At 42.8% G+C, this 27,559-nt stretch overlaps 1 protein-coding gene across 1 annotated transcript in view; it reads right to left on the reverse strand.

Moving 5' to 3' along the window:
• Positions 1-1,386: 1,386 nt before the first annotated feature.
• The window catches only part of LOC109997490 (adhesion G protein-coupled receptor A3), a 197,850-nt gene continuing 171,677 nt past the window's right edge, over positions 1,387-27,559 (reverse strand). The window contains exons 17-19 of the mRNA XM_065959473.1: positions 19,305-19,450; positions 7,584-7,679; positions 1,387-7,384 (exon numbers count right to left, since the gene is read on the reverse strand). Coding sequence (XP_065815545.1) covers positions 5,959-7,384; positions 7,584-7,679; positions 19,305-19,450 — 1,668 coding nt within the window. The 3' untranslated portion in view covers positions 1,387-5,958. The remainder of the gene's footprint in view (positions 7,385-7,583; positions 7,680-19,304; positions 19,451-27,559) is intronic.

The following is a 27,559-nucleotide window of genomic DNA, read 5'->3' on the forward strand; positions in this document are numbered from 1 at the left end:
GCGAGGGGAGGAGTCAGCTGGCCGTCCTGGCGATGTAAACAAACTGAAGATAGGACTCGGAAAAAATCACAGACAGTGGGACTCGGGTGTTACACCCATTGTAGACAGTCATGACTCACAGAGTTATTTTCAGAGGATATACTTGATTTCTATTACATTTAAGAGTGAAAAATCACATATAAAGCCTTTAATGTCTGATCATATAGTAAGGTCACTTTGTCATTTCATTCAGTACATCTTACAGATTGCTCCTCTAAATACTTACGATATAATTTTATACCAAATGTTAAACAATCAGTTTAACTATTGAGCCGTCTTGTTTCTTTAGGCTTCCATAGTAACTTCTCAAACTGGCAGAAAATAGACCACTTTATTAATACAGACACAATATTATGGTTATATTTTTGCAAATTGGCCGAGCATTACTCAGATCGTGCCTTTAGTCCTCTCATTGAAACAGGCACAGCCCCACTTGATCTCCCTTGCTCTCTGTGCATACTCTCCATTTGTAAACCTATTTATTACAACAGGAAATTAAAACTGTTAATTGTAACATAAAGACGCATCTGTGTTACTAAAACCAGATGAATATTTAATGAAACAGATGCTGTCCTGGGCCAATTCCTCCCTTCGCAAACCTCCGGCGGTCTGCAGTCCTACACCGCGCGATGAAGCATCCTTGAGTTTGAACACCTCTCTGCGGTGCGCTCAAGGCAGCAGGACATTCTGGAAAGACACACCTATTGGTTTAAAGACACCCTTGATAATTAAAGTCATCATCAGCCTTAAAGAAGTTATCCATGTAATCACCACTGCGGCTCAATTGGTGCAGCATCACACAGATGACTCTTGTTGTTTGGTAAAATGCTAGCTTCAGATGTCCATGACTCACCTTTTACTGACACCCTGCAGTACCCATGTTCAGTCTGAGTCTTCACAGCAGAAAGAGAAAGAGAGATAGGCTCTGACATTTCACATCACTTTCAGTCAGACGAATAATCTGATTGTTGGGAAGGTGGGGGCGTGTGGCCTTGGAAAAGAAAAAGAAAAAAACTCCTGCTGCATATTAAATGTGCTCAGGCGTTTCATGGCCTGTCAAACCGAGGTGTGATTTGCGATGCACAGAAGACACACTGTCTCATTTCCTGGCCCATGTGTGCACATGTGGACGCCTGTGCATGGATGCGTACAAGGACTGGGCATGCACGACACCTACATGCACACACAACCAACACACAGCAGCAGTCAAGCCTGCTATCATCTGAATCCCTCCCCTGTGGTGGCTCTGCAAGGCATCTCAATCTCCATCACGCTGTCAGAAGAAATAAACACATTACAGCATGAGCAGCAAGTGAGTAAAAAAAAAAAAAAGGTTATTTTTTGCACTCAAGTTCATCCTCATGTAAGTTATATTTACTCTGCACATTGGCGTACACACAAACACAAACAGCCAAAGACGCTCTCATCCGTTGCATGGTGAAAAAATACATTTATTGGAATCTGTGTCAATGTAGAAAAAAGTGAAAACTGGCTTTAGGTTTTGTCACAGTACCACAGGTGAATATTTCAGCAGCCTTCTTGTCAGCAAGCTTGTTTAGAGAGGCAGTACATCTGCTACCGATGACAACAGAGAAGGGGGGAGGGGGGGGGGCCTACGGTGGCCTGTGAGAACCAAACATCACTGAGAAGCTCAGGTTGCTCCTAAAACACACCACCACCAAAAACACATGTTGTACAGCAATTAATCACCACAGATGTTCTCTCGAGCTTTTGTGGGTTTAGCAGGGGAGGCTTGTTTTTTAAATATTTTTGTTGTGATACTGTTACAAATCCCTTTCCAATAACTCAAAAGCCAGGACCATTGACTGCCAGCATCTTCAGTGGCTCAAAGGAGCCCGCTTTGTGTAATCAATTGTCTGCCACTGTTTTATAACTAAAAGGTTATAACAAATAATCTGCCATTTTTTCCAGACTTGGGAATAACTCCAGTGGCCCTGTGCAAAGCCTTGAGCTTCATGCATCAGTGTACCAGGGCCAGACCTGCCATCCAGATCAAGGGAGTATCAATTTAATATTTCTCTTCTTGTGCAGAAGTCACTTTTCAATCTAAATATTTCTGTCTGAACAAACATTTCTTTAATAAAGGTACTGTTAGTGTCATATTCTACTCTGGCAGGCCACACATTATAACAGGTAGTGCATTTCTATTTCTGATATGACAGGATAAGTCTCACAACACACAGCAAGTCTGCAGACTTCAACTAAAACTGAAAAGAAAACAGGCCTTTGAAAACAAAAAGGACATTTCTAAACTCAGATACTGAGCATTAACATTGAGAGGTCAGTATTTTCTCCAATACAACTTTCTTTACATATAGACTTCTTTTTATTCTTAAATATCTTAAATCTCATATAAAATAATTCATCAGAAACAGATCCTATATACACAGACAAGAGTGCACAGGATGGAGAAAGAGTAGGTGTGCATGCCAAGGTGGTTTGCAGTGAGATTATACGCTCTGCCTGAAGTTCGGCTTTTCTGATGAAATACATGACTGGTTTGTCTCGAGTATCAGACTCAATATCATCATTCTTAAAACACACAAGTGCCTCAAAATCAATACAGAGCTTTCTCTTTTGAGGGGCAACTCTTCAAAGAGAATTTGACCTTCATGGTCAAAAAAATCAAAACAAATCCACACTTCAACCTTGGCCTCTCCCAGAGAAAGTTATCTACAAAAGCAGAGCTATTAGCAGTACGATTATCTGGACTGGATTCCGGGATAAACCTTAGATGAAAGTCTTGTCAAATGGAGATAAGCAGTGGTAAATAATGCAGTATTTGTTGGGGACTAGGCTTAATCCAAGAGTGTGACAAAAGCGATACATGGCAGGCTGCAGAGTGGTCGCCTGGGGTTGAGGCAAATAATATGCTCATGGATGGGCATTCATTAAAATCTTTGATTACAGCATACATCAAGGCATGCATGCTGCAGGGAATTTTTAAGACAAATTAAAATCAAATCAAATATAACAGGATTGAATTTGCTCTAATTCTGCCATGTAGCATTAAGCTAAGAGTGGATGAGTTCTGGGAAAAGTTTTTTACTAAAATCATACAACATTGGTGACAGGCAGGTTTCAGGAAGCAGCTTGTTAATTCTTCTTTTGGGACAACCACTCTGGTTTTTCCTGATGTGTTCAACTTAACACAGAATCACACAGTACTTCATCATGTCTGACAGCTCATTTAATCAGCTGGGTTGAATAAAATGAACTTTCTGTAAAAGCCTGGTTCTATGTGACAGTTTTTGAAGGTATGTTCGAATTGCTCGAGCAGAGTAATCAGCCAGCAGCTATGGAACAGGCTTTAAAGGCTGCAACATCATTCTTGGGGGTTAAAACAGCTCAAAGTTTGTCTCCTAAAGGTCATTTTTTTAAAGCCACAACCTCTGATGTTGAAAAGCTAATGCAAAAGGTCAAAAAACTCCAGTTCCTCAAGTTTCCACTTGAGGCTGGCACAAAAAGCCAAGAACTCCCCATTATGTCCCATATCAAAACCCTCATTCTTAGAGCAAAAAAAAGGGTTACAGCTAAGTTTTTGTTCTGTTTTGGTCACTATAGATAATTTATTCATTAGTACTACACACTGTACAGTGGGGTTGGTTTTTAAAATTTCTCATCCATTTAGACTTTTATTTTAAGATTAATTAATTTAGTTTCATTGGAGAGATCATGAATCCTGTCGGAAATTGGGGCGAGAGAGAGTGGGGAAGTACAGTATATGCCGGGAAGGAGCCACAGGTCAGATTCGAACGCTAGACAATTGCTTCAAGGTCTGCAGCCTCTGTACATGGGGCACACAAACTGACCTCTTGCGCCCCTCTGTTTTGATTTAATCAAGGCTAAGAGTTATGCATACATTTGCATAATTAGGGGAGAGGTTGTGTTGACTGACAGACAGACAGGTTGTAGCTGTTAGTCTGGAGGCTTATGGCCCACCTCAGCATCAACTCTTTGCCTGTGTCTACTGTTCAAAAGCTACCAAGAGTCAGCAATTCCAAAATGGCGACCGCCATCGTTGGGCTGACATTACTCAGTACTTTTACGTGCAGTTAGAAAAAGTCCACAGTTCCCTCACTGGGCTTGTGTTGTTGCCTGCCTTTGGATATTGCCACATTCTCGGTACAAAAGGTACAAAAGGTACAAAAGGTACAGAGCTGTCAGGTTGTCCATGTTTCCATCATTTGACAATCATTTGGCGCTTGCTAACTTGTAAACAAGGTCAACAGGAAGAAGAAATACTAGTACCTTGTTAAAAGGGGGCATATCACCACCTACAGTAGTGGAGTCGGTCATATTTGTGACAATTAATTGATTCTCTCCTGGTGCTTGTATACTGGCCTAATTAAGCTTTAACTGTAGCTCAACTTAGCTGTGCATGTTAACGTTCTGACTGAGACGACGTCCATGTTTCCATTGTATGGTTTCTGCTGGGCTCCGATGTTCTATCTTAGTTTTTGACATTACTCAAAGGACAGTGATACATCTGTTAAAGAATAAGATACATCATTTTGAAACCAGAAACAGCTGTTACGTTGACTGTTTAAAGCCACCAGACTCCAATGACAAAAACACTTATGTGGCTCACAGAAAACAGGAGTTTCTAGTCCAACACAGCCTCGTTTGATATTTATTTTGTGTGTATGTAGTTGTGTGACCGACAAGAAACTCCTTAAAATTTGTGTTTTTCCAATGGAGTCTGGTGGCTTTAAACAGAGAGCAAGAAAATGCTTTTTCTCTCCCTTAACCTCATCAATAAGGTCCATTTTTGCAATGATCCATTCTATTGTGTATTCAGACAATGAGAATAGAAATTTGAGCCTGTCGGTGACAAACACAAGAACTTTTTAGTAGGAGTTCTTTGATTGGCCATGTTAACTCCCAAAGATGATTTGCAGCCACTAGAGAGTGTGTCACAGCTTCCGGCTCAACTGATCTACTGAGCAATTCTGAAAACATTTTCATGTAGACCCAGAAATAAAAGAAAATAGGGCCAAAGGTTGAAAAATACTGGAATTAATCTTCAATAAATACCGCACTGGGTCCAATGGTTCAATGACACCAATTCTGCACTTACAATGGTCACTTTGTTTCTGTTGATGGTGCTGTTTTTTCTTTTTTTTTTACTTTACTTTTCTCCAGAAAAAAACAAAACAAAGAACACAACAGTGAAAGTATCATACAGACAACAAGGTCAATATCCACTTAGAGGAGGATGTTGATTTCCCTTTTCTTTTCTGTTTTCTATGAATTCCCAAAAGTTAACTGGCATCCATACATCCCTGGCCGGCAACCGTTTCTTTGTATATAATTCAGAAAATCTCTAGTAGATATTCACAGTTTCTTTACTGAGACTGAATGGCAAAAATACCCATGAAGTCTAAAATTGCTGGTTTAGTCATCTAAAAACATGGATGCCAAGAGTTCTTGATAGTAGAGGAGGTCTCTGTCATCTGAGACTATTTGATGGAAGGATTTAAAGTGTAAAAATATCTTGCAGCGCGTTGCCTTTGAGCACTAACACACAGATTCAAACATACAACCATTCATTTTCTTGTATATATATATATATAGAGAGAGAGAGAGAGAGAGAGATCTGTAGTTATATGGAACAGTGGAAATACCTTCAATAACGTCTGACGGTATGATGTAACAAACGTTTCACATATTCTTCTTGGTCAAAGAGATTTTGTTCTGTGTATGGATTTACATGATATCAGATTTCTGTACAGTGAAACAGCACACATAAAAACATGAGGACATTGAAATAAAAATATCCCACGCTGATTGTGATAGTTAAAATGTAGTTCAATTCATTTTTTTTACTTCTAGAAAGGGAGGACAGGGTTTATTTTTGGCGGGACAAGGACGAGAGGGGAGGGCTTCCATTCCACACTACACAGTAGTTTCATTCTTCCAGGGTCCAGTGCGTATATTCCCCGTGCTGTCCGAGGCGTACAGGAGTCCTTCGTGTATGCCCCCTTTTAGAATCCCGTTCTGATTGGGGGGGTTCTGAGGGTAGGATTGTCTGCGCGGTGCGTGCATCTCCAAATGGCAATGTGTCGCCACCGGGTCCGGCTCGGCCACTTTGCCGCAGCCGCACAGGAAGACGCCCGTGTCACCTGCCTCTGCTGGGCACAGGGAGGGGAAAAGGTCTGCCTTGGAACAGCAGATGTGCCGATGGCAGGGGTGATGGCATGCCAGGGCCTCATGTGTGGTGGCTGTAGCAGCATGGCATGTGTGATGACCGTCATGGTGGCCTTCATGGGCCACATGTGGACAGATATGGGCATGGCGCTCATGTGTGCTGTGTGGGCTGTCAGTGTGTGAGCTGTGCACGCTGCCTCCATCCCCACTGGATGGGATGTGATAGGCATACTCCCTCTCGCTCCCAGCCCCGCAAGCAGCGGCTCCGGCCCGGCGACCCAAACTCCGGCTCTTAGTCCTGGTGCTGCTCTTTAGGCAGGGGTGCAGCTGGATCCCGGGCCGGTAACCCTCTGGGTCAGGATGTAGCAGCACATGTGTGGCTGCAGGCTCCTCCTCCATCAGCTGCTGGCTGTGCAGGGCGGCACAGCAGGGCGTCACAGGTGCGAGACACGTCACATGGTTTTGAGAAGATGGTAGTGCATGTTTGCAGTGACCTACACTGCCATGACTGCAGCTGATCAGGGCTTTACCCGGACACGGGGAGTCATGGTGGCAGTGGCTGTGACTGTGGCCGTGCCCGGGGGTATCTCCATTCACATTGACCTTAGGCCGCGCCTGAGCAGGACCATGGGCTCCCGAGCAGGCATTGTCCTGTCGTCCAGGGCAACAGGAACACCAACAATGCCAGACATCATCACGCTTGGCACAGTGATGAATGAGAACAAAGAGGCCAAGGGTGACAGAGAAGGCACCATAAAGGCAGCTGAAGATCATATCCAGGAAGTGGCCCTGAGACACAGCAAGCGCCCCGAACGCCCAGGTGGCCAGGAACAGGAAGAGGGTGAAGGCTGCCGTCCGTAGCTGAGCCTTGAAGGAGTGCTCATTAGCCAGCAGTGCGGGGTTGATGGGTACACCTGGGCAGCCAGCGGGACAGTGACTCCCCGTAGACGGGGCCGCCAGAGCCCCCGGCTCCGCGCTCTGGTGGCAGTGGGTCGGCACATCGATGGCAGCCAGCCTCTGCTGCTCCTCGGTCAGCTGCTTCAGCTCGTACTTCTTCTCTGGGTGTTTCCGCAGCTGGAGGAAGGTGCAGAAGAAGTAGATGCAGGTAACCAGGAAGATGAATGCGACAGGGCCAAAGAAGGCCCCCAGGCTCGGCTCCCAGGCCATCCAGCAGCTGCAAGACACACACATGGACACCACCACGTTAAAGGTGTGATACTTTTTTTCTTAAAAAAAAGAAAAAAGCATTAAAAAAAGCAATGGACAGCACTTTTACAGCTTCAGAAAGCATTTTTTTTAGGTGTATGAGATGGCAAGAAACATCAGCAGAGGTTGGAATTTAACCTTGTGAGCAGGAAAAATAATAGACTTACTATGGTGCTTGCTCCTTGCTGCCATAGTTGTCTATATTGACGGCTGCTGTGACCCCGCAGATGATGAGGGGCACTCCACCACTGACTAAATAAAATCTGAGAGGTGATCCAAGGACAAAGAGAGGCAGAGAAAAAGAAGAAAGCATAAGAATGTTTGGCAGGACAAAAACAATGTATAAATCCTCTATATGACATCTGGATCACAGTATTTAACATATTCACACTTCCAACTCATCAAATTTGACAGCTTGGTCAGTGGCCTTTTACTATAGGGAACACAATATCGTCACATTTCACCTGCAAATAGCAATGATGAATATGCAACATCTGGTCAAGCTTTGAAAATGAAGCTTGCTGACAACTTTTCAAATTTACGAGTGTAGTGATGTACAACAATAATTAGCATTTTGTTAAAGCTCCTGTGAGTAACATTTGTGTTTCGTCAATGTGTGACACCCCCTGTGAACAAGAAGGGCCTCTGATCTCCTTACTGATTCATGTCCTGAACATTTCTAAGTAATGTTGAAAGGGGGCCATTTCTGTCCCTTAATGCATTTAACGCTGTGCACAGCAGCACGTGCTAATAGGACTATCCAAACACTGACATTAAAATAACACTAAATAACACAGCAGAGCCTTCAAATCATTCAACAAATTAAAAAGAGCAGAACAGATACCTGTATTGTTACAGTCCACTTTTTTTAAACTTTCATTTCAGCACAAATCTTACGTAAGGACTACTTCACAATAATGGGTAAAATATGCAATTTTAAGTCTTTTCAAATTTGTATTTGTTTTTGAAAAGCATCTCGTGAACCCCCAAGGGGTCCCGACCAGCACTTTGGGAACCACTCAAAGCTGCTCTTACTGTATACGTCACATTCACCCATTCACACCACATTCACACATCGGTGGCAGAGGCTGCCACAGGAAGTGCCCACCAGTATGATCTCATCCCATGTGCTTTCACACACCACTGGCTATCCCACTCTGGATCAATTCAGGATTCAGTGTATTGTCCAAGAACACTACGATGAATGACTGCAAGAGCTGGGGAACCAAACCCCCCGACCTTCCTATTGAGAGACAAACGACTCTACCGCTGAGCCTCAGCTGTATGAATCATATCCATATATTAGATATGTAACCAATCTATGCTATGTTATAAACATTATTTACTAAGATGTTACTAATTTAACTAAAAATGTATTGTATTCTGCTTTATGCAACATAAAAAGAGGACTTAAAATAAATCAACATATTTGTTTAGAAACAGCCCGGCCTATGCAGATGCTCTGATTAAGGGCGCGGCCACCATCCGTACCGTGCCCAAGCATGCTTCAACCCAAAAGTCCAGTTTGTTTGGCCAGTGTGACCGCTGAGTACACTTCCTTGGCTTTGGCACACTTCGGACAGGTATGCTTCGGCACGGTACACTTCATGCACGAGCATGCGGGTAAACAACGCTGACAGCCTTCATTAAGGAGAAATCCAGAGTTTCATGGCTGTATCTGACTAACATGACACAATATAAGCCACAAAGTAGCTGTCATGTTCTCTGTGTTGTTCTCTGATGTGCGATCGCGGACTCGCCAGTGTGACCGCGCCCTTACTTCTTACTACATGTGACATCATGTTGTTCCGTCTGCAAAAATGTAATAAAAAGATTTAGAAAAAAAAAAAAAAAAGCACGGCCTAAATGGGCTCTGATTGTAAAATTTCAATTGATTGAATAATCAATCATTTAGGATTAAAGACCTGGTTATCGTCACTAAAGTGCCTGGTTTGTGGAACTATCCATTGCTGCCCAAAGATGACACTTAAATGGTCTATAAAAGAAATCACCTGCCTTCAACAGCACAAACAAACAATCAGCTGGAGTACAGGGTCCAGAAACCATGCTAAAAAAGGAATCTGTTGTGTCTGACTGTATTTTAAAGATTCATGCTACCGACCAAGTGTCTGTTTTTGAAAACAAGGTAGTGAAGACAGGCTGCAACCAAAACCTGTCAAAATATGAAACCTATACAAGAGGAGAATTACAACCAAAAGATCCAAACAGACCAAGTTGACAGACAAACAAGCAGACACGAGGGGACAGGCATGAGAACATATCTGTCAGTTAGCTCTTCGCCTCTTTCCTCAAATATTTCCAACCAAAAACATCCGAAGACTGATGTGTAGCGTCGAAGCTTGTCAATGTGTTTGGGATCACACTCTGCGGGTGCGATCACACCTACAGTTTGTTTTCTCTGCTACAAACCAAAGTGTAAATTTTACTTGGAAAACAAATCTGTTTCCTGTCGATTTAAGCACGATGAACTTGTCAGCGCTAATCGCTGCAATTTACAGCATCTGTTGTTTATAATAGCTCCACAGACGAGAAGAGAAACCTGCCTCTGAGGAGAGGTGACACTGCAAGAAAAAATTCAGCTGAGCTTTCCATGAATAATCATTTCTAATAGGCATGTCATTATGATAAAACCCATTGTAGAAGAAACCCTCAATCGCAGGGTGTACCGTTAAGGTAATTTGGAAAATCTCCCCACTTGATACAGACAATCCAAACAAGACCAAAGAGTGAGGCAATGTTGTCTGATACAGATACAGATATGGACATGGCTACAGATACAGACGGAGCCGTCCATATTTTTGCACATCTTGTGGAAACTTATGGATACGGACCAAACGTTGTAACTCTACCCAAACAATCTTGGGGGCAGTATCAAGCAGTGTTGCCCACACATCATACTAGACCAGTAGAAACACAACAAGAAGACAAGAGGACAAGAAGACTTTGGAAAATGGCGGAACTCTGTGAGGAAGATTGTGCACGTGATGTGTACTCGCCCTGCCATAGGGGCAGACAACTACAGCAGAAAAGATGGGCAGAGACTGGAAGGGAACTGAGTGTCAGCTGGACAGAAACAAAGGAGTAGTGGAGGTCTGGGATAGACTGCAACATCTTTTCTAGAGGATGCATATTTTACTGTCTGTGCCAACGTAAAGGACGTTTGGGACGATATAAGTAGTGATGATTATATTGTTTAAAACATGCCTATTTTCATATGAGCCTTGCTTCCACTGAAATATTACAAAGTAAAATAACACTCGCAGCTTTAATCTGATTCAGACACTAAACTCACATAAGTGTCATATTACATTTCTTGCACATTTTTCTGTATTTTTTCGATTTGATTAAAGTTGTATTATCTGTTCTGACATCTAGAAGATATGAAATGCAGACCCAGTGGGTTACCGGCCTCTTTCCTTTTGAGTTGAATGTTTGTGTAGTTTAGCCATCACTACTCATCACGTTATATGTTTCTTCAGAACTATAACTATGATTGTCCTCAGAATGTCACCATGCACATCTTCAAGATGCAATTAAACAGATGACCAGTCAGGGCATCAGCATGTGGAGGAATGTCATCAGCTGTTTCTGAGCAAATGGCAATAACAAAGGCAGAAGACTTACGCTGCTTCTTCAACATGAACAATGCTGTAACCAGCCCGGGTGTCGACATGTTAAGTTATTCTGACATAGTCCAAAACTGAACAGTCATTTCAGCTTGGGATGAGTCAGCCATTTTCTGTCAGCGTGTACATTGTTTCTGGCAAGGCCAATATCTAAATGATGCATTTTAGTACAGAATTTGTATCATGAGAGTTGTAAATTCACTGCAGAAACAGAGCTAACCCGCAGCCCCGTCCTCCCCTCTGCACTGTCCTTGTCCTCTGTCTATGCACTGTCATACTGTTTCCTCTATAACACTGTGCTATTTCCTCTTCCTTCCTGTTCAATCTCAACCTCTGTCACTGCTCTAACCTTTACACCACTCCATCTCTATCCTCCGTTTCTTTCCTTCAATCCATTCTCCGTCTCCCAATCTGTCCCCCCCCCGTCACACAGCGCCCGTCCCAAAAATTCAATTACAATCAAGATGTTTGTCTGGGCTGGTCGGCGAGGAGGGGAGGGTGGGCAGAGAGAGAGGGAATGGGGTGGGGGCATTACCGGCCTGTCACTGTCTCTGAGTGGAACGGTTCCCCTGGGGGACTCTCCTTCAACAGAAAGCCATTTACACACCCGTCAGCCAGATAAGCATTAAATGAGAAGAACTAGTGGATGTTAAAGCACCCTGTGCTTTATAACCCTTGTACCCTTTGTCCCCTCTAGGAAAGCCAGCATGTGTTTCCTGCTGGCCTGTGCTTCAAAAACACATGTCGTGTCCATGCAAAAAAATGTAGAGCATGTGTGAACAAATCACTGTCTGCATGCTGCCCTGTTCTTTATGCAAAAACATGCACGCTCATATTAAGATTCAATGCACTCGTCCCTGTGTGAATACACACACAGTTTTACACACTTTGACAACACACACACACACTAAGTTTTTTTGGGGCCATTCTATTAAAGAAAGCCTTCAAACTGTAACAAAATGGCTGTGCATGCAGAGTTGTTCTTTTGAGTGAGTTTAGGAACAGCAATCATCTGATATAAATAGACCCTGAAGTGCCTTTTAGCCAGCAGCAGTGACCCCTCCCTCCCTCGTCCCCTCCATGTTCCTCTTCTGTCCTCTATTTTGTGACTATAATGTGTCCTCTGTCTGGACCCACTCCAGGATGTATAAACACGTACAGCATGGGACAGCTGATGGTCGTATAGATCCAGCACAGTGCAGAGGTTTATGGGTAAAGCTAGACTATATAGCAGCTATGTGTGCAAAAATCCTTTGCGTCCGAATGACCTTTAGTGAACAAAGACATCTTATTTATAACATTTTGGAAATTGGCAAACTGATAGTGAAATCAGTAGATGAATACCATCGCTATATGAAGCTACCGCTATCATCGGGTTACTTAGGCTGAGCAGAAGAACTGAAAAACAGAGGAAACCAAAAGAGGGGCTCTGTCTTAAAGTACCAGCACTTCTACATGTACTGAATGACTCATTATGTCCTGTTAAATATATATAAATGAAAGTATGTCCAAGCGGCAACCACCGGACTTGAAAAATTAAGCAAATGCAGAAGTGCAAAATCCTGCAGTTTGTCGAGTGTCCACTAGAGGCTGGCTCCAGGAACACAGGAAGTCACATACACACCACAGGCAAAAATGCCATTTTTACAGCATAAATAAACATGTTTACAGCCTGGTACAAAAAACGAAATCGGTCTGATTAGTTATTTTCATCACTGGCACACACTGTACAGGGGGGTGAATTTTTTTAACGGCTCAGTTTTGATTTTTGAGAATGATACGTGTTATCCATAGTGATGGACAGGTGGGCACGATGTAACGGTTCATCAAGAGGCTTAAAACCCGCCTCAGCTCCAGCTCTCAGCCTGTCGTTAGGTTGACTGAAAGTTAGGCTGAGACAGGATTTCCAGCATGGCGGCTGCTGCTGATGAGCCTCCAGAGCCCCCTGCAGGAACAGATGGCTGACGTCACTCAGGCTTCATCCATTCATATTTAGAGTCTGTGGGTAAGTCAGGTTGTGAAAGAGGGGCTGAGTGCAATTCTCAGCCTGGCAGATCTTTCTCCTATGGTCAAAGCTAGGCTAGCTGTTTCACCCAGTCATTGAGCAAAGCAAAGTAAACCCACTGCTAGCTAACTCTGAGAGTGTCATGTTAACGTCTGATTTGGTAAGGAAGTGAAATAGAATATTTTGGAAAATGTAATCTGCAACATTGAACAGTTTGGTTTATCAGATTTAAATTCATTAAATGTGTGACTTTGTGATTTCAGGGAGATGATCTACTTCACTTGATCATTTTATTTTTGTAATCACTCTCCGCATCTCATAGGATTTTTTCAGGCCCCATGCCCTGACATTAATATGGAAGAACATCTGAACATTTTCCTTTAACTCTGGAGTATGTACTATTTATTTACTATTAATACTATCTCAAATGAGATTACTGAGATTCACCATCTTCTTTACAAACCTTGAAATGCTTTCTTTACTTGAGAATTCATTTTTTACTCTTTCTTTTTCACTGACCATGTCTTGAGTAACACAAACCAATAACAGCATATCTTACTTCTTACTTTTTTCTTTGAGGACTCAAAAACAAGACTGAAGTCTAAATCACATATGCAAGTACTTTGAAACATCCAAACTCCTGTCGAAGAGAAACATACATTTATCAGAGATGTTTTAGTACTGAAACATTTCTAGCTAGTCTATCGCAGGTTTGATATTGTGCTAGAATTTGAAAGCATTTTCTTTCAAGGACTCATTCTTTTCCTACACCCCCGTCTTATGAAACAAATATACAAGGCATTCAATTATTATGTAAACTACTAACAAATGAAAACAATGACATGTAGAGAGACCTTCTACCAGCCTGTTACAGCATAACTCAAATACTTTGAACATGTTGAACATTTTGAACAATTTGAATGCCTCTGGGAAGGCAGATTTCAGGATTTTGTGGTTGGACAATTGTATTTCAAGAGGGGGCCATAGCATCCCTGGACATGCCCCAGCTTCAAGCTGATTTGTATTTTAAATATTTATCTATTCATTGCAGTGATTAATCACAAATCAGTGTTTAAAGTCCAACATCATGCTTTTCTTTGTCTGCAGGACAAGTCGTGCAAACATCTTTGGAAATGTGTATTTCCATGGAGTTCCGATTGAAAATCCTGATTAGGATGTCAGGAGAACCTCAGTGCTGATAGACATTACCTACACAAGGTGTCATTCATTTAGTGCCGGAGTTAGAAAGTTTAATTTGGGTGAAGAAATGGATTAACGTCTGTGCACATCTTTGCAATGCCTTTGTATGTATTCTTGATATACCAAAAGTTTCCTTTGCATTAAGTCTTGTGCATGTCTCACTTTTCTGCTCCAAAAACTTCTCCCGAGGAGGATTCATGTTAAATATGTGATTACAGCCCTGCACCCATCACACCAGATGACTGTCAGGGACAAAATATGAACCGAGGCGTTTAAGGTGTGTGGTGCAACACAGCGTAGCAGATTCCTGACAAAGGTCAGTGTGATGGTCTGCTGGATGTGTGATCAGGAGGCTGTCAGGAGAGGAGGGACAGGCAGAGAGGTAGATGAGGAGCAATGGGGAGGCTGCTGGGAGTGGGGGGGGAGAAATTGATTTGTCTCCAGCTGCTAAGTCTCATTGCATGAGGCTGTCTGACAGGGAGCATTACAGTCAATCACTGTGGATCAACTCGACTGCCGCGCCACACGATCCCCTTGCCTGCCCCCAGACAAATTGTCTCATTCACAAGTGATGCATGATGGGAGAACCTTGAGAATGTTCAATATTAAAACCAGCCAGTCACGCATGTGTCTGAGGATTTCCTTTGCAAGGACAGAGCTGCTTATAGGTGGAGGGGATCCTTATCAGGTGGCGTCCTTATCCTCTGTTGCTCCACAGGGACACATTATTGAGCAGTTTTTTTTATAATGTCAGACGCATGATTCTGCTCATTTATGGAAGTTTATAGATATTAGTTTCAGGTGTGTGGATGATAAATGTCAATGTGAATGCTTCATGTGAAATAATAATCCTCTGCAACACCCCAGAGAAATCACATTTTCCAGTAGAGTGAATATACAGCTGAACATTTACAGAAACTTGTCAGGGGTCATCCCCAACATCTTCTTCAAAATGTTCTTTAAACTGAAACTGAAATGATGTTTTAAACTGGCTTTCTAAAACCGAATACACGATGAAGTGAAAGACATTTGTTAAGCTGCGCCCTCTGTGTCTCTGCTCTCAAACCGTTCCCTGTAGAGGAACTCTTCCTCTGCAGCTTCTGAAGAGTTCAGCTCTGCAGCGGTTTGGTGTCAGTGTGCAGAAGCACTCACAGAGGAGGAGGAGCACCGCTAGTGTCCAAAAGCTGATCTTCTTAAAGGTGCTGAATGTTGGTAGTGAGCAGACAATGTATGGAATGTGTGTGTGTGTGTGTGTGTGTGTGTGTGTGTGTGTGTGTGTGTGTGTGTGTGTGTGTGTGTGTGTGTGTGTGTGTGTGTGTGTGTGTGTGTGTGTGTGTGTGTGTGTGTGAGTGTGTGAGTGTGGGGGGATATTAAATCACATCAAAAAAGCAGAAATTCAATCTGATGTGTGCATCAAAGTGAAATAAGAATTCAAAGGGTCAAAAGGTCAAACACATCTAGATTTGTGATTATGCTTCTGCTTCAGCAGCCTCCTGGGAAACTGACATAAATAGGAACAACATTGAGGTGAAACCACACTGACATGTTGTTTTAAGTCATTCCTTCCTCCTCCTCCTCCTCCTCCTCCTCCTCTCCCTCTCCCTCTTCCTCCTCCTCCTTTTACCTTACAGGGTAGTGGGAATCCTCAAACAGAATAACTGAGCCAAATATTAACTACACACCCAGTTCAGCTATTCCAAACACTTTCCTCCAACAAAAGCCAACAAGATGATGATTGTGTGTGTGTGTGTGTGTGTGTGTGTGTGTGTGTGTGTGTGTGTGTGTGTGTGTGTGTGTGTGTGTGTGTGTGTGTGTGTGTGTGTGTGTGTGTGTGTGTGTGTGTGTGTGTGTGTGTGTGTGTACCTGTGGGAAAACCTCCGAGTCTGAGCTTTCAACTGTATTTTAAAACTACAAAAAATCATTTTCAGGCCACAGCAGTGTGGTTCCAAACCTTTTCTGTTTGATATCCTCCAACATTTTAATCTAATGAGTTTTTCTTCATGAAATCCACAGATCAATTTACGAATGAATGTAGCCTTTAAGAGGATATTGTGCTTTGTTATTTAACACATTGCAACTGACTGTTTTTTTCTATGTATGTCACTTGCATCGGGGGTAGCTTCTTTTACCAATTAGCTTTTTACCTTATGTTTATATATTAAAGCAACATTATATAACGTTTGCACCTTAAATGTTTTAAAGAAGACAGTACATATTACAGTACACACACATAGGCTGAAATACAATCACACACACACACACACACACACACACACACACACACACACACACACACACACACACACACACACACACACACACACACACACACACACACACACACACACACACACACACACACACACACACACACACACACACAATCCTATGGACTAATGGAGAGATGTCAGAGTGAGGGGGCGGCTCACAGCAATAGTCCTGAGCAGGTGGGGGTTCGGAGCCTTGCTCAAGGACACCTAAGCAGTGCTCAGGAAGTGAACTGGCACCTCTCCAGAATGTGTTTTCTGTTCTAACCTTTTTAGGAGTTACAGCTGACCTTTGTAAGTGAGTAGCCGAGCACCACAGGTGGCAGTTCAATTAAAGTAACTATAAATTCACCTTAAAATCTGTCATCTGTATCAGCCTGTAAAAACTTTGACCAATGTCTGCCACGAGGAAACAATCTGATGAACCAATCACAGCCTCCCTGTCTCCCTGCTCCCTTCTTTTATTATAAATAACGTAATTTGAGTACACCTGGTTGAGATTTACAGGGAACAATAAAAACGACGGGTAATGCTGATGTCAGGTGATAATGAGGTTGAACAGCAGCTGGTCAGTTCACTGTTGGTCCTCAAACTGACCGCTGCTAGAAATACAGGAAAAGCTAAATTAGTGCCAGTAATGAACATATTAATACTATAGTTATTATTCAAATTACATCTATATAGAGACCCAAACAGATGCTTTAACTACTCCTGTGCCAGATGTTGTCACCAGCAGCAGTGTGCACATGTAACGTCACCTCTAAAAGGCGAGTCTGAGCTGATGAGATTCTTCTGATTAAAAGGAATCCACTCGCTCATCTGATCTCTGGGAGCTATCAGCCTTATTTCCACACCAAGGAAAATACGACTTTTTATTACCAAAACGTCTCCCTGCGCTGCAGACAGACTCAGATTAAAAATGTAATTTGTAAAAGATGAGAAATCCACAAGTTTAAAGAGCTGACAGCAATGACACCGCAGAGTGAACAAAGCCAGAGGCTCGGAAGAATGCAAACGAGCTCTGCATGTCTCTGCAGATAGACGGTGCAATAACTCATCTGTGAGAAGCTTTTGTTGCCCTCAAAAGGAAACATGAGCCAGCAAACACCTGAGAAAATACACAATCCAGCACGAATCAACAGAGACACAAGTACAGTATCTCATGTGCACACAGTACATTCCTTCAAGGACTGATCTTCGGTTTCGTTTTGAGTTTCTTGTACTTCACTAGCCGAGTTAATGCCTGTTCATGCAAATCAAATATATTTCTATGTCAGCTAGAATCTTGTAAAATAGAGTCTTTATCATTTGTCTAGGTTACCGGATATGAAAACCTGTGTGCAACCCTAAAAAACTCTCCAAAAACTCCCTCATTTATTCTGATTTGCAAACTAGATTTATGAGACTCAACCCCTTGAGTGCAAAGAACGGACCTAAGAAATGATGGTGCAGACTTAAACGCTGCACGTACAGTAAGAAAGCCTTGACCGGACGTTGTTTAATGCTAATGCTGGCTTCACCGGAATTGCTGAAAGAAAAGTATCAGTTCCATGAGTCTGCAGATACTGTCTATCACACCATGATAGACGATGACTGCTGAGGTCAAGTTTTCAAATACGTAACAGGCAATTAGTCAAAAGTCACAAACAAAGATTTATTATGATAAATATGGTTTGAGTTTAAGTACTCAAGTTCACATGTAGATATCATGTAAGTAAAATATGTACCTAAAGTAAGACCTATCCATCACCATTGTCCACCACCTAAAGCTCTCTACACGGCGACACCGGAGTTCAATGCTCATAAAAAAAAAAAAGGTAAATGTACTTCACTTTTCTTGTTTTCTGACAACTCAAAGTGTTTTTACACTGCAGGTCACACCTACACATTCACACCCTGATGGTAGAGGATGCTGAGTAAAGTGACAATCAGAAGTAACTAATCCCATTCATACACATTCATACACCACCGTGAGTAACTTAAGGTTCTTTTTTTTTTTTAAGATATATTTTTGGGCTTTTTGTGCCTTTAATGTAGAGATAGGACAGTGGATAGAGTCAGAAATCAGGGAGAGAGAGAGAGTGGGGAATGACATGAGGGAAGGGAGCCACAAGTGTGATTCGAACCTGGGCCTCCATACATGGGGCGCGCGCACTAACCACTGCGCCACCAGCGCCCCAAGGTTAAGGTCCTTGCCCAAGGACACATAGGACATGTTGCTGCAGGAGCTGGGGATCAAACCCCTGACCTTCCAGTTGAGAGACGACCGACTCTACCACTGAGCCACATTTACAGACAAAAAGCGCCTACAGTATAAATCAAGCTTTTGCTTTAAGAAAAGAATACTTATTATTATTTTAACCTGATGATAACAAATACAAACTGGGTAGACTGTAAATGAAAAAGATTTCCGGTTACATCTCAGAGTCTGGGTCGGGTCAGGTATCGACACAGAAATGAAATAAGGAAGTAAATAAAAGTGCAGTGAACCAGTCCTTGGCCGCTAAAGATACACACAGCAAGCAGGCAGCTGTGTTAAATAATTCTGGTTCACAAACGCACAATAACACACACACACACACACACACACACACACACACACACACACACACACACACACACACACACACACACACACACACACACACACACACACACACACACACACACACACACACACACACACACACACACACACAGCTATTTATGTGCTGGATGAAATAAAGGAGGGGGATGCAGGTTCCGGGATGCAGTGACATTTGTGCTTACCTCAACAGGGGCTGCGTTGGTGTCGGAGGTGGGTCACCATCTTGGCTCTGCGGTGGCTTCTTGGTCACCTGCTTATAAATGTTCCTGGCCGTCACCCCGAGCCACAGCATGGTCGACAGGGACGAGTAGTGCAGCACGACCCCGACCTGGTGCGAGGGGAAAGAGGGAACATTGAGTTATTTGTTTGACTTTGCTGAACTTTTGCTCTATACAGTGTGTACAGGGTGTCTGCTCGGGAAAATGTCACACTTGATTATATTCCTGTAAGTCAGAGAATAGACGTTCAAGGAAGAGCTGCCACTCCTCTCTCAAAAACATCATCAATGACACTCCAAGGGTGTCTCCACACACGTTTCCCCTTGAAGGGCTGCTTCGTCTGATCCTTCGCTAAAAGACAATAATACAGGAATAAGATGACAGGTTCAAAAAGTGCTATTGAATCATCAAGGTTGTTTGGGATAAGAGCATTATGACGCGTTAGACTGGCGGATAGCGAGCAGCTCCTTATCAGTTGAGGTAGAGGACATGAGGTGTGCACGGTGAATAACAAATTTGAATATAAATGACTGTCACGTTGACAACTATGAGAGCGTGATTGTTTTTCCAAAACACACTGTATACATGTCTCCGCTCTGCCTCATTTTAATATTCATGAATTATCTTAGGATAGGGGAACTCAGCTAACTTTGTTTCAAGGCTGTCTGCTAACTCGTGTCGAGATGAGAGGGCTGAAAAGAGAAGGTTAAGTAGTTTGGATGATCAAAATGGACTCAGAGACTTTCCTCCACCAGGTCAGTCTCTTCAGGATGAACTCACAACCGGACACATCCAATCAACCGGCTTCTCTCCAGTCTGAGAGGCCCAGGGACGTGAAGTTAGCACACCACAGTCCAGATGCTAATTGGAAGTGTCCTTGAGCTGGTTATAGGGAGCGGAGAGCGGGCGCTAAGTCAATCACGCTGCAGAGAGAACACACTTCAGGGCTTCATTAGTGTGAAAAAAGTGACAGGAAGGAAGTGTGTTTGTAATATGTAAATAAGTGAGGGGCTTGGCTTTTAAATGTGTAGGTTTGTGTGTATTTGTGTAAGAGGGGGGCAGTGATAACAGCTGGCTGATTAAAATCCATTAAACACAATTTTTCCGTTTCAACCACAAACAATTTATGGATATCGACAGTGAAGCTCATTCAGAAGGTCCTTATACCTGCATTATTTATAACGGCCAGCAGGGGGGGGGGGTTACATAAATTACACTGGTTACATAAATGCCCAACAGCCTGACTCACTAAGAATAGACTGGGATCGCTATGAGCCCCAAAGTTTGTGCAACATTTGCTCCGACTATCGGCTCCATCTGCTTGTTTCATGTCTGAATTTGAAGAGAAGCTTTTCGCACCTTTACTCTGCGCAGAGCTTCACTCTCATGTTGACGGAGCTTAATTTGGTTAGCATTAAGATGATGAGCTAGGAGGGGAAACTTTTATTGTGTTTATTGTGAGACCAGCTGAGAAAAATGTGAAGTGAGTTTCATAGTTTATAACAAAGCTTCCTCCCTGAATGGAGAAAGAAAGAACTGAACAGAAAAAACAACACTTGCATCCTTGTTGTTCATAATGGCTCCACACCTGCGCAGGTGTCAAGCCCTTGAAAGCCCTGGAGGAGATGAGATTTAGTACAGAGGGAAACATTCTCGTCATGAGTTGATGGGCTTTATTGCTTGTTACATGTCGTCTTTCACATAGCATGATGTTGTTGTGTAAATTGTGGTTCTATTTAGAGTAAGACAGCTGTGTATGATACAATCAATCTGGGAATATAATGCATGACTACCCTGTGACTGACAAACCATGGAGACTAGTAATCCAGGACAAAGTTGCAGCAAGCAATATTCACCGATCCATCCATTCAATCAATTTTCTCCCATTTATCCGTGCATGACAGCAGGTAAGCCCAGATGTCCATCGCTCCATCAACTTGGGGGATCCCAAGGTGTTCCCAGGTTAGATGAGATATATAATCCCTGCAGCATGCTCTGCATCTAGCCTGGTGTCTCCTCCCAGTCGGAATTACCAGAAAAGCTCCACAGGGACATGGCCAGGAGGCATCCCAATCAGACGGCCAAACCACCTCGACCGGCTCCTTTAGATGTGAAGGAGCCAGGCCGCTGCTCCCAGCTCCATCCAGATGTCTGATCTCCTTACTCTTCCTCTATGGGTGAGCAACGCAGCCGTGCAGAAGAAATCATCTTGGCCAATTTATCCGTCTGTCCTTCTGTTTTTTTGATGTGTTCTCACATTAGCTCACCCCGACTTCATGCGGAAAAGTGACTGCGGGGCTGACAGGAATAACTCCAGGTAACATCAGAGTGAACAACTTGGCTCTTTGCGTTTACACATGTTTTCAGGAGTTTTTATACACGTGGGAAAGCACAAATAAATGGACACTTTTTCATGCATGTGACACATTTCCCAGTAATATAGAAATTGAAACCTAACGATGTCATTATGACTAACCACAGATCATTTTCAGAGTCTATTTGCAGACAACAGTGTTTAGCATGCAGAAAAAAAGAGGAGATTCTTTTGATGTGTCACTGCAGCAATGCATAAGCTGTGAGTGACGGTGTTCCCCAGTGCAAAAAAACACCAACAATCATATCATATAGCACCAAAACAGCTCAACAGTACCTGCCACTTTAAAGGGAGAAAACAGAAGATTAAAGTTTGTGAAGATGTGGAGGAAAGAACTGTCCCTGAGTGTTTGTCTGTGCTCTTATTTATGTGTTGCTATTTTTACAGTGAGCACTTCACTCGTTCATGAGAAATTTAGAAGCAATCAAACTTCTTTTGGTAATGAGAAGAATGTGTGCACGTGACTTCATTTAAAAAGCAAGAAGACTTTTCACAAAGGTTCAATGCAGCTTGAGCGAAGTATAGCACTTTCCCCGTCAGAAGAATTGTTAAACAATTTTAGCATATACTAACAATTCTAAAATCAAAAGTCCCTCAGAGCTCACTTCTGTACGCATATTCATTATATTGGCTCCCTACTGTTTTTGATGCATAAGTAACCAGTCTACCGGAAGCTTTTTACATGTGGGAGGGAAAAAAAAGAAGAGCTCAGGAACACTCAAATTGGATCCAGTGGAAGCACAAAGCAAATCACTGCAGATACTGTAACGTCTCGAGCCAGCCTTTGCCATCACCACTAATTTCACAGTGGCCCACTAATGAGAAAAGCCTCTGTGAAGCATCTATAAGCTGACAGGTGGATGTGACCTCAGATCTAGGTCACATTTAACAAAGTTCTGTGCTAAATTAATAGGTTATTTAATGCCGGTCACACTCACTGAACAATCAGCTGAGATGTCTAAGCCAGATTTGGGTGGACTGAGGTGAGACGAGGTGAAATGAGGACACGCTGTACGTTGTGCTGCAATATGTGCGAGCAGAGAGTGACAGCTGAGGGGTTGCTCAAATCAATGACAAAACGACGTTGTTGGAGAGAGATAGAAATAGAGATCAGAGCTGACTTTGAGGCCGTAAAGACATCGGAAGAGGCAGAGCCACAGTGGGTGGTGGTGGTGGTGGTGGTGGTGGTGGTGGTGTCGGTGTAAGACTGAAGAGTGGCACACACAGATAGAAAGGAGGAAGATGAGTATAGGACGCAGGTGGGGATGGTAAAGGAGGAGGGGGTGGGGACTGTGTGCTTGAAGTGTTGCGAGAGCTGCCAGAGCTAGTTTCAAAGCTCCTTGAAGTTCCTTCTGTCGGAGGGAGAGCATGTACTTATGTGTCCCCCTGGGAGGAGTGTGTGTGTGTGTGTGTGTGTGTGTGTGTGTGTGTGTGTGTGTGTGTGTGTGTGTGTGTGTGTGTGTGTGTGTGTGTATAGAGCGGAGGTGGGATGATTGGGGGGAGTACAGCAGAGCTTAGCAGGCACAGTGTGTGTGTACATTTGAACGTGTGTGTGCAGCTCCTCGAGCAGCGCTGTAATTATCCCAAATGGTGTGTGTTGGGGCTGGACTCCATCCCACAGGAGCAGCGCGGCACCATCTGGGCTCCGGCCCAAATCTGCAGAGAGTCGCCCTGTTAGCAGTGATCGGTTAAAGGAGGAGCAGCAAGAAACATTCATTGGCCGCAGGGATAAAATTAGATAAATTAATAAATGCTAAATAAGTTAAAGAGCGAGAGGAGAGCAATACAAGCCTGCAGCACCCGAAACTGACACTGCAGGACACAAAGCCTTCATGGGGTTTTTAAAGGACCACTTTCTCAACTTATGGTGCAACAACAAGGTTTATTTATGCTGTGTTTTTAATGCTTTATACATCAGACTTTTAAGAAACTACAAAGGACAATATTTTGGGTGCCATGTCCATCTGGACTGTCCTTTTAACTACATTTGAAATTCATCAGAATTTTAATGATCATTTGAATCCCTTACCTCCTTGCTTTATGATCAACTAAAAACTCCAGTTGTATTATCAACATAATGACAACACAGAGATTGTTCAAAAATAAATATTAGTGCTTTTAACTGCTAGAGTTAACAGCTGGAAAACTAACACTGGCTATTTAAGGTGAATGGTAAATGTACTTGAGCTTGTAAAACACTTTTCTAACCTTTAGACTACTCAAAGTGCTTTTACACCACAAGTCACACCTACACATTCTCACACTGATGGTAGAGGCTGCAAGAGTATGTAAAGTGACCATTAGCATTAGCTAATCCCATGCATACACATTCATATGCTGACTCCTTGCTCAACTACAAATTGAGCCACAGCCGCCCTGAGGGACATTGAATTTGAATTGTTGTTTGAAAAGAAAATTCTGACATTCGCCAAAGTTTTTTCTTATCTGCGGTTTGTTAAAAGCTAAGAACAAACTCTACAAACAGAGCACACTTACTCACATCTCAGGGTAGGGTTGGTAATGTCATCCAGCATACACTATTTCTAATGTTCATTAAAATGATCTTTACACCAAGACATCAGTCAATAAATCATCTCTGGAAAAAAAAGACAGAAAAGGAGCCGTCATCTCTAACTGCTGTGATCCTGTCAAAACTGACCTAACACTGCAATGTGGTCCGGATGAAAAGTAGCTATCAAATACCTCGCTGTGTGTATTCTACTCTTGCTCGCATTCAAAGCGCTTCACCGCTTCGGGAGGTTATTCCACGTCTACCACAGGATGGCAGAGAAAGCTCAGCTCAAATGAGCCCCGCCACAGTAACTTGTAAATGCTCGCCACCACTAAACAGAGCCGGAACAGAAAGACAGAAGTTTAGAGATGCCTCAAGAACTGACATCACAATAAGGAGACAAACTTATGAAGGCACCGTTTTTCAAAATCAGATCAAATCTAAAACTACAAAATGTACAAACAATGTCAAATCAGTGATGGAGACAAAATATACACAAACAATAGAGTTGTTTTGCTGTCTTACAAGACTCTGGTATACCTTGAAGTTGGGATGCAGCAGGGTATTACAGCTCTGGATCCCAAACATGAGATTAGCTGAGTGAAGAGTCAAATATTTATGGTCAAGTTATTAATATGATGTTTAAGGCAGGGAGCAGATGACTGAGGGAAGCTGCATCTTACGTCAAGCATCAACTCTTTCTCTGTCACTTGCAGTAGTGGAGGAAGACTCGACGGATGTGACTCGAGCGTTGACTTCTTACAGGCCTTCCTGTCACAGAGGCTTCCTCAAGGCAGCTCATGCAAAGACGTCTGGTATGAAACATGGCGCTCTGAATTTGAGCATATCGGGGTGGAGTCTTTCTGGATAAGGAGCCTCCCAAAGTGCTGGTGACAGCAGAAGAGGCAGCAGAGTCCCACACGTGTCGCAGTTCACTTTAAAGGGTGCAATGATGGAGACGAGGGAGGGAGTGACGGCAGGTTATACTCGGAGTGAACTGGAGAACTGGAGTGTACATCAATCTCTTTTTGGCTGCATACAAAGTCCACGCTGAGCTGAGCTGAGCTGAGCTGAGCTGACAGGACAGGATGCTCTCCTCAAGCTGATGTTTCATGCTCGCACCATGAACAAGTTCAGCTATCAATCAACTAGAGATGGAGTCCAACAGGAACATCTGCCTTAACAACTGTGTGGAAAAAAATACAACTTTTCAATCTTAAATATTTACTTTCTGTCTTTCTGGCACAGACCTTCCTGTCGACGACCTAAAACAGGGGTTTGAATATTGTGCGAAAGCTAGCCTCTCCTGAAACAACATAAAATGTCCTGCCCAATCTCTTTATCTTGATTTTTTAAAAGTCCACTGTGACTGAGTGGTAGAGTCCGTTGACTAAGTAGGGGTTAGATTTCCAGCTCCTGCAGTCACTTGCCAAAGTGTCCTTGGGCAAGACACTTAAACCCGAATCGTCAGCAGCATGTGAATGTGTATGAATAGGATGAGTTATTCTGATGGATACTTTACAAAGCAACCTCTGCTATCAGTGTGAGAATGTGGTGTGAATGGATGAATGTGACATGCAGCGTAATAAGCATTTTGAGTGGACTTGAACAGCGTTATATAAGCTTAAGTTCATCATTAAAGTTACTTTTTGGGGGCATGTTTTCCTTTATTGGATAGGACATCTGAAGATAGACAGGAAATGATGGGCATGATGCACACCGCTGCTTCACATATCACTGTCTCACTAAAACATGAATCACTTTCATTTATTCTTTAGGCAAAAACATTATTGCCAATATCGCCTTATGCTCAACTCCAATTTAGTGGAAACAATGAGTCGGTGTCTTTCATGAGCATACTGTATGTCATAAAAGGGGCAATGGACTGTAGACATAGATTACGCAGATCATCCTCCCCCTGCAGCCTTGACTAGAACTTGCTTTTGACCTAGAAAAACACACTCACACAGGTAAGATGAGGTGAAAGGGATGAACACTTTTATAGCCTTTTTAAAGAGATGTGAGTTCAGACTCAACAAAAGGTAAAAGTACCCAAGAGACAGTTGATCACATCTTTCCATTCAAGTCCGTATTACACCTCTACAACTACAGATCTGTGACCGCAATGTCTTCAGCTTTCTAGCAACAAAACTTTTGTAACTTTGAAACCAAATGTGGTTGCTTGGCCTCCAGACACCAGAGTTTACATCATCTCATACTGTCATTAGCAAGCCCCTCTTTGCAAAGGACCCACTGGATTCTGATGTATTGGTACTGATGTTGCTCCATTGTTACAAACTTTAAATAGTCATGGTCGTACTGTCCTTCCTTTGTGCTGTCTCCAGTATCTGTCTCCTCTCTCTCTCTCTCTCTCTCTCTCTCTCTCTAAATCAACCCTCACACATCTAAGAAGTTAGCTAACCAGATTATTCATCTTGTTCTCTTTTTGGTTTTTATATTTTCTCATGCTTCACCTCCCTTGAAGTCCGCCAGCACCCCCGAGGGGAGTCGCGCCTCGATTGACAACCTCTGACCTAAAACATTTTTAAGATTGCTCATCTGTCACTTTCCACAAACAGAACACTCCAGTAAAAGGGGAAACTGGGTATTTTTAACCTAGATCCTATTTTTACAGTGTTGTTGTGTAAATGACTAGTTTGCCTAAACACCTTTTCTGAACTGCTCCGGTGGATTGCTTCAGCCTGCAGCTGGTAAAACAGCTCACAATGACTGCAAGCCCTTGTCAGCAAATGAGCCTGATCAGATCAGAGTATATGTCCATGAAACGTTCTTGTTTTTGACACTGACCGGCTTGGATTGTTATTCTTAGTGTCTGGCAACATTACAGAAATGTTTTCTGCAGAGATGGACCTTTGATTTAAAACAGCCATTACATTACCCTTTTAAAGCCACAAGGCTCCTTTGATAAAAAAATAGTCATTTTACTAGCATAATCCTCGATTTGTTGGTCTGCTGCTGCCTTGGTTGGTCAGTTAGTTTGTTTTATTGTGTAACATTGTGAATGGTAACATCAGATCCATCACAACACCTTTGGGAAACACAAACAGGCAAACAAACAAACTGATTAAGACATGTTTAGTCTAGCAGATCCTGTGTCCTGCAAGATCTTTTTCAGTGGAGTTTGGTGGCTTAAAGAAAGCCATGCATGTAAAGGACGCATCTTGCTTGTCAGAAATAGTCAACCTCAGATCCTGAAATGTTGTCATAGATCTAAAATAATGATTTGAGCCTTCGGGATTTCTAGTTTTATAGGTTAAAATGCAAAGCCCTCCTTGTTTCAACTCCATTCTCGCTGTTCAGCAGCCTAAAAAT

Source organism: Labrus bergylta, chromosome 10 (genome assembly GCF_963930695.1).
Source record: "Labrus bergylta chromosome 10, fLabBer1.1, whole genome shotgun sequence".
Classification (NCBI taxonomy): Eukaryota; Metazoa; Chordata; class Actinopteri; order Labriformes; family Labridae; genus Labrus; species Labrus bergylta.